Source organism: Sorghum bicolor, chromosome 8, assembly GCF_000003195.3.
Source record: "Sorghum bicolor cultivar BTx623 chromosome 8, Sorghum_bicolor_NCBIv3, whole genome shotgun sequence".
Classification (NCBI taxonomy): Eukaryota; Viridiplantae; Streptophyta; class Magnoliopsida; order Poales; family Poaceae; genus Sorghum; species Sorghum bicolor.
In genome coordinates this window covers 6,717,230-6,725,999 of record NC_012877.2, presented here as the reverse complement: position 1 = coordinate 6,725,999, position 8,770 = coordinate 6,717,230, and the positions used below count along the sequence as shown (strand labels likewise).

The 8,770-nt window shown below is 41.8% G+C and overlaps 1 protein-coding gene across 1 annotated transcript; it reads right to left on the bottom strand.

The window, feature by feature from the left end:
- LOC8082773 (BTB/POZ domain-containing protein At2g13690) lies at positions 219-4,959 on the bottom strand. Its single transcript, XM_002441895.2, has 2 exons — positions 4,306-4,959; positions 219-1,747 (listed from the first exon to the last, which is right to left on the bottom strand). The coding sequence occupies exons 1-2, from the start codon at positions 4,930-4,932 to the stop codon at positions 818-820; spliced, it is 1,557 nt and encodes a 518-aa protein (XP_002441940.1). The 5' UTR covers positions 4,933-4,959; the 3' UTR covers positions 219-817.

Below are 8,770 nucleotides of genomic sequence, written 5' to 3'. Positions count from 1 at the left end.
AAACAGGCAACAGTAGACTACTATAGGTGTGTTTAGTTAAAAAAAATGCAAAATGACAACTACTTTAGAATAATGGAATATAAAATGCTAAAATTTTCAAGGTTATGCTTATCAAAAATGCAGATTTGTTGCCTTCATGAAGGCATCTCGAGGCTTTTTTTTTTTGGTGGTGGTGGTGGGGGGTGGGGGGGTTAGTCTCTTGAGGCTAAAATCTAAAATGAAAAATAACCACTTTTTGACAAAAAAATTACATTGTATTTAGTTTCATTTTGCAAAATGATGAACCAAAACCAAAACAAATTTGAACGAACTATACACCCCCGAGACATGATGCAAATGGATACAGCTGATACTTTTCAGAAGCCTAGTTGGGCCCCAAGACAGAAAAGCTCTGCTGGTTCTCCTGGCTCCTGCATGTAGAACTCTCAGGGCACCACCCGTCATCTCCTCCAGTGAGCTCCCACCAATCTTCACCATTGCATTGGACCACTGCTTCTCGTCACATTGATTTTTATTAAACACCATTCATCAGTGCAGCTTCTCAACTGCCACAGCAGATATCTGTATATACCTTCAGCTCCACACGGAGAAACTGAACTGAAGAATGTTTTCTTACATCTCTAGAGACCTAAACAATTTGCAAACCATACAGATCAGCCAGCCTTCTGCCTTCGTCAGGGGAATCTGGCACACCAGCTATATCATAATACCATCACACAGCATAAACAAAAACAAGCACATACCCATGCGCACATTCAGTTGACGAGTTGCAAAGAATCGAACCCTACTAAACTATTTTTTCTTAATGAAAGGCCACTCACCCATTACTACCTAAGGATCTCACGAACGACCGGCGCCACCAGACCTGGAAGGCTCTGATAAGGTCAGGGCATTCCCGGCCTTGACCACTGAAAGCCTCAAACCACTGCAAGAACAGCGCCTGCTGCTGCTTCAGCGTGAGCGTCAGCAGCGCCTGACCGATCCCTTCCTCCAGGGCCGTCATGTTGAGGCCCTTCGGGTATCTCCGGAGCCAACTGAAATCCACCAGCATTGGCCTGAACCAGGCCTGGAAGACGGCGAACCTCCTGTCTCCGGTACAGTGGAGCTTGCCGCTCCCCATGGCGATGAACACCGTGGCTGAGATCCGGCTGAGCTCGTGGCGTACCATCGGGGACACCCGTTGTTCGTGCATGCTGCTGAGGGTCTTTTGGTCTGCCCATAGGTCGATGAATTCCTCTCCCATTTGCCTGTCTATTAGAATCTGCAGCAACCAGTTGATGTCCTCGACTAGCTTGTAGATCCTCTCAAGTGGTCCTTTTCTTCCAATTGACGATAGTGATGTTTGATCAGCATGGGCCAACTCCGAAGATTCTTCGAATAATACCACCAGGGAGTTCAGGCAAGAATGGCAGATACAGTAAATGCTCCTGCTGTCCAGCTCTTTATCACCCTTTATGTAGACGGATGATTTTGATAAGATCCCATTGACTAAATTCCGCAGCTCTTTCCGAGCATTGTTGTTGGTCCCCTTTGTGATGGAATCGGCTAGTTCAACTACCAGTTCTGCAGACGAGGCAGGGCTTTCTGGCTGTAACCTTGCCAGCAAATCTCTGAAAGCTGCCTTGTACGAAGAATGCTGGTACACCAGTTTCTTAATTGCCTCCTCTTCAGATTCATTCCACGGAACAGCATCCAGATACCTTAGACAATTGTTAACTCCTCTGTCAAACATAAGTGACAAGGATACCTGAGAAATTTGTTTAGGAATTAAGTGAAATGTGTTGAGAATAATGTAAGCATAAACTAATACACATTTTTAGACAAATTAACAGACATATAAAATGGGTAAAATGAATGTGATAATGACACAAACTTCTCTTGTATAGAAGTACACTTCAAAGAATCTGCATTCAGTAGTCTACATTTCCTGATTTCCAATATAATAAAGTGGGTCATTATCCCCCTCAAAGATCATATGGAAATGTTAAAGTCGATTTATGGGCAGCATGATTGCTGTTGCAAGCCAACAGCATGATAGGTAGCTTTTCACAGCAATACTTCTTAGTATACTGTTGCCATCATACATTAGTGAAGATTACGGGCATGTTTGGTTCGAGCCCTCGCCTAGGGACCTCCACCAGGCAGCCACATCCAACCCTAGGCATTCAAAATCGAATGGCTGGAGTTGATGTCTGGACCAGGCGTGTTTCTAGGGTGGGAACCAAACACGCCCTACACCTACAAGATGAGGCAGACAGGTTCCTTTTGTTACTTGGAAGCACCGGATTTTACACTTAAGAATAGTAGCTTGAAATAGCGAATTGTCTTCTCTCTTAATGAAATGATACACAACCCTCTTGCGTGTTTGAGAAAAAAATAGTGAACTGTCTTCTCTCTTAATGAAATGATACACAACCCTCTTGCATGTCTGAGAAAAAAAAAAAAGCAAACTGTACCAGATTGCAAAATAGGACTTGCTAAAGTTGCTATTATCTTGTCTTTGATTTGTGAAACTACCAAACTCAAGGAAATAGTTCTACAGTCATATTCCTAAAAAGGCAAAAGCATAATTAGGTAGGCATGTGTCTAGAGAAGGTGTACAAATCAGTGTCACACTGATGGGATTTCTTAGTTTGGCCTTGTTTAGTTCCGAAAATGAAAATTTTTCGGTACTGTAGCACTTTCGTTTGTTTGTGATAAATATTATTCAATTATAGACTAACTAGGATCAAAAGATTCGTCTCGTAATTTACAGCTAAACTGTGTAATTAGTTTTTGTTTTCGTCTATATTTAATGTTTCATGCATGTACCACAAGATTCGATGTGATGGGGAATCTTGAAAACTTTTTGGTTTTCAGGGTGAACTAAACAAGGCCTTTGTGAAGAAGTCAATTTCTAACAACAAAATTGATATTAGTTCTTGTGTTCTCAGGGACAGATCATAAAAGGTATCGATTATCAAATCAGATGGCTGTCTTAGAATGAAGCAGTCATTTCAACTGCAATCTTAGCAATTCACTAAACATCAGTGAGCTCTGTATTAAAATTAAGACATGAATGGAAGATGGTGGAAACTTAGTCAATTCAGCAGGCTACACAAACTTAAATCTACACAATAGTTAGGAGTTTGCTTAATGCATATAATTGCCTAAGTGTACAAAATTAAACTCGACACCGGTGCAAGTGGAAGCAAGGATGTAACTCCCTCAAACTTGCTTCGGTTTACAGTTCCCTCAAAGTTACTTTCCAGAGTGAAGAGCAAAATACTTATCTTACTGCACAGCCTCAATTAACTGACGGTCAACCTTCTGTACCATTTCAGGCAACAACCAAATTAACTACTACTTCTAGATAAGAGCCTAAGAAACATAATTAAGAGCTTTAATTTGTCAAATAAGAGGAGCATTTCTCTAGACTGGTCTGCATTTATTCTCAATAACTCAAAGAGTACCATGTTCTAGTACATGAGACATCCAAATATTAAAAAGTTTAGCAAGATCCCTTTGTCACCACATTAATGATATTAGTTCTGCATCTACAATGAAAGAGATTCGCTTCAATATACCAAGCAGCAAACACTAAAAAGTGCACAATCAACAGCACTAATCACATATAACAAAATTCAAAGATTCAGTATACATCTATAGGTGTAAAGGCAAGTACAAGATAAAGCTAGAAGTTTTGAACTTCAAAATTCTAAAACTGATAAGATGAAAGAAAGGTAAAATATTACAAAAACAATGGCATGAAAACAGACTGAATTTTTTGCAGCAAGAAAAAAAAAGAGTTATAATAATTCAAAATAATTAAAATATAGACGCTTTACTGTTTGTAAGTTGAAGATGTTCCCAATGAGAAAAGTCAGGCAAAATAACAGAGCCAAAACAATTTAAAATTTCAAAATTTCAGCATCCATGCTTTAGACACTCAGCAAAATATGATGTAATGATGACCCAACAACATGGTCCCATAACCAAATTTGCAGACACCAGAAATGGTATCCCCTCCAAATTCAAGGATACCAAAAACTGGTATTTCTCTACTATGCCAATTTGACCACCAACAAGGCAATAACCAAACCTCTCAACATTAATATTTACCAGATTCTAAAATTAGCACTCTCCAGTCTCCACTACACTAGAAGAACACCACCAATAAAAGTTGCAATCTTCCCCAAGATGGCAAGATGTGCAACCCATGAATACAACATATAATAACTATAAGCGACAACCGTAAATATAAATAAAGATTGAAATTTGCGCACAAATCAACCAACAGTAGCAGTGTGACAATAAAGAGCTCACCTCGAGCACGTCGATGGCTCGCGCGACACCACCACGCCCGAGCCGCCTCATCGCAGCAGCCTCGTCTTCGTCTTCCAGCATCATGTCCACCGCCTCCCTGAAGGCCTCCACCTCCACCATTCCTTCCACCGTCACCTCGCCGCCTCGTTCCCCAAGAACCTTCCCCACCACCTTGCTCTCCCTGCGCACCCTCCCCAACTCATCCACCTCCAAGATCACGCCTTTATCGACCAACCTTAGCTTCAGAATTTCCCTCGGATTCTCCACAGCGGCCGCCGCCACCGGCGGCGGCGGTGGAGGCAGAGGCGGGCATTCGGTGACGGACGACAGCCGCGCGGAAACAGACGAACCCGCGGAGCCAGGCAAGGTCAGGTCGTCGATGGGGGATACGCGTCCCGGGGAGCGGATGCGGCGGGAGAGCGGCGGCGCGAGCTGTTGCGGCGGCGGCTTGGCTCGCGGCGGCGCGGGGAGGAGGCTCCGGCCGCCGCCTGCCGCGGTGGCGGCGGCCGTGGAGGGGTCGAGGCCGAAGGAGCAGCACCAGGGCTGGCGTGGCGGGGGCGCCTTGCGGCGACTCCGGCGGCGCTGCTGCGCTGCCGCCGCCGTCGACGAGCTCGTCGTCGTCGGCATCGGGTTGGCGTATCGGTCGGAGGAAGCGGAAGGGGAGCACGTTATGTAGGTGCGAGCTACTCAGTTTTGTTTATGTGGCGGTTTTTGCTAGGTGGCATCGCCAACTGTACCCAAAGGTTTGTGTACATGCGTGTGAATGATGATGATTGCAATTGTTCTTGTATGTTGGAATTGTACTATATTCTTGTGTTGGACTCATCATTGTCCAAATTGTAATGATTATTTAGTTTATTGTTCATACCCTAAAAAATATTAGTTGCAAATAAAAGTTATGTTCAATGAGATGTCAGTCTGACTATAGAATTTGGTGGTTGTAGTTAGTGGAATTTGTTTGAGACAGATGAGAAAAAGACATATTTCTCACTGTTTGGAATTTTAAGAAAGAAATAAACTACTACCTATCTTATATTTTAGTGTCCTTAAGCTCATAATCAAATGTATCCAATGTGGCATAGCGCCATAGAGTGACATCTTAGAACTTTTATATTAAGTTTAGATGACGCAACTTGATATGTCATTAGTAAATTATCTTGCCTCGATTACATATCCCTCATCATGGGGCTAGGATTACACTAAATACTAATTTTTTTTATCTTTCTTGTCGTTGATTCCAAGTAAAGTGTTACTATATTTAAAAATTAATGTAATAAAAAACACTCTACATGATTTTTTGACTCTTGAACATTTATGCTTTTCGTATGAAATAATAAAAAGAAGTGATGTTTATGAGGAACAAGGTAGATACCCTCAAGGAAATCATAGTGTGCATGGGAGTACGTAACTAATTAACTGAACCTTGCAACTTAGATTCTACCTCCGGGTGGTTTTATATTGTTAACTTCTAGAACAAGACATTGTTATGTTACGTAGATAAACCCGATGTTAGTGTTGCACGGAGAGTTGGTCAATAATCCCTTAACATATGATTTTTTTTTAGTTTTTTTAAAGTACTCTAGTTTTACTATGGAGGTAATTCATTCACAATGTTTTGGAGCAATGCTATTTTTTGTAAGACCAGATCACCAAATCATCCAGCTGAACTAAGGTTGCAAGCATCCTGGCATAAAGTTTAATACTACTACCTCATAAAACCAAAGCCACCTTGGCACTGTACCTATATATGCTTCCCATGAGTGAATGTGAAATGGCAGTAGAATCATTAATTTGTACGGCAATGAGAAGACGATGCAATAGTTGCGTCAAAACAAACAATATCAACTTTTGTCCCCCAACCAAATCGGCATGCATGCATGCTTGATATTTTGAGTCCATCAACCATGTTGAATATTTGGACGGTTTCTGTGAAATTCATGTACTTATTTCAATTTTCAAACATGTCTGCAGTACTGAATGAGTCGAGTTGGCCGGTGAACGGAGCGAGGTTGGGCCGTGGCGTGCTCAACGGCTGATAATAATTAACACTGTAGTGATAATAATAAAGATGGGGTGTACGGGGAAAGCGGGAAGCAAAGTTGCCCGGCCTTGCAGCTTTTGTGCGCAACGGCATATAAATTTTTTATGGCTCTACCATCAGCCACGTCATCATCTACACGTACTCCTGGCTTGGCTTTCGTTGCTCGAAAGCGGCGAAAGCTTGAGCTTTTCGTGTAGATTAGTAGTCCCATGGCCGCCCGGCCCGGTAATCTGCTATCATATATAATCTCACTGCTCAAAATTTCCTACCGTTGCCGCGCCTACACATACCCATTAATCAGCCCTCATGATTCGCGCATGCCTGCCTGCCTGCCTGCCTTGTAATACTCACTCGGCTCTGCTTTTGGTGCAAACAAAAGGCACTCAAAAACAAAAAAAAAAAAACTTTTTCAAAATTCACCGTCATATCGAATCTGGCGGCACATGCATAAAGTATTAAATATAGATAAAAATAAAAACTAATTGCACAGTTTGTCTATAAACCACAAGACGAATCTTATAAGCCTAATTACTCAATGATTGCACAATGTTTATCAAATAAAAATGAAAGTGCTACAATGTCAAAATCCAAAAAAAAAATTTGGATCTTAACTTTTCTGCAGCCTCTGCCACCGTTCATCAGGGATTAAACTAAGGCCCCGTTTAGTTCGTGCTGATAACATTTAGCTCCACACCCAAACCAAATATCCCTCAAAACAAGTTGACAACCAATGCTCCCCCGCCGGCTCTGTTGTAGGAGGAGTACCCTCCAATACGAAGAGGAATACTAGAATTAATCCTCTCTCTGTGGTGCAGTTGGATCACAATCTTATTTAGTACTACTATAACCCCGGCCCTTAATTTGTTGTTTGGTTGCTGAGGCTTAATAATTCTCTGCGATTAGACACGGACGAAAAAGGAATCGCAGGGAGCGAGAGCTATAGCTAGGAGTGGCTTGAAGCAAGGAAGAGGCCAGCAGAAAGCGGCAGTTGGAACAGTAGCACGCACGTTTTAATTTATATTATTATATACATTCTATTACATAAATTATTATTCACTGGGTGCCCCGTGACAAGCGATGGACGACCCCGCGGGCGTATCGCCGGCGTCATCACCTCCGGCGATAGCGGAGAGCGCACCGGCGCGGCAGCCGGCGGTTTGTGAGTATGTTTATGTTTACTTGTAGTTATAGCTAAAAGTATTAGTAGTTGATTTATCATAAGAAGAAAAATGTATTGTTAAATAACTGATAGATTGAGCAAATAAACTTAAGCAAACAGGCTTTCATTGGATCACCAGCAACCACAGCCAAACGTAACAACCCGATTAATACATACAGTCCAACTCCCCAACCCCACTGCTAATTCAAATTTCTCGATTAATAACCAAATATAATCCAGACAGCGAGCGTCCATGCGACAAACAGACAGCTAGTCCATGGATCCCGATAAATAAGTCATTGTTTACTTTCTGAAAAATTTTATAAAATATTTAAGATTTCTCGTCACATCAAATCTTACGAGCATTAAAAATAACTAATTGTATAGTATAATTTGTTAGACGAATCTTCTGTCAAATATAAACGGAAATACTGTAGTGTCAATTTTGTTAAAAAATTTACAACTAAACAAGACCATACCTCTAGCTTAGTTAACCGCCAATGCCCATGCATGAAGGAAAAAAAAATTGTCACGGGCCGGGGGATACGATGATACATTACGCGTGGTGCGGCAGCTAGCGCATGCATGCAGATGCAGATGCAGGACTCAAGAGGAGGAGGAGCCGGTGCACCAAACAGTGGTTACATTACAGCTGCTGCATGCCGGTTGTGTGGTTGGCGGCCATATATATATACTAGCTAAGCTACTTGCAATTGTAATTAATAATTGATTAATTCTCAATTAAGCGCTTTTGTTGGCCTGGTTGCATCGATAGCTAGGGAGAGATCGTCCATCATCACTACTCTGGCCGTATTATAATAGCCTCGCTGGCGGACGTACGTACACGTGGCTATTCGGCCGTTTGGCAACCACAGTTCGTTTTTTTTTTAAAGAAAGATCCGTTACTAGTTTTCACTGATAAGGTAGTTCAGTTTCTCATCATGCATGATGACACACTTCCTTTGCTTTGCTTTCCATTGCTTCTCGTGTAGTCGTAGTTATAGATCTATTGTACGAGAGATATATACATCCTGACTACTCCAAATAATAATCATTTTGTAAATATGAATATTATTACCCTGTCCACAAGTGTCCAGTACCAATCAACAATCTTTAACTAATCCACGCCAGCAGGGCAAAGCACAGTATACTACTCCCTTTGTTTTTGAATAGAAGGAGTTCTATAATAATTTTCAGATAAAATAAGGAACTTGATCAAAGACCATCTTCCCCGACTAGCTGGTTAGGATGGAGGGAGTAATTCA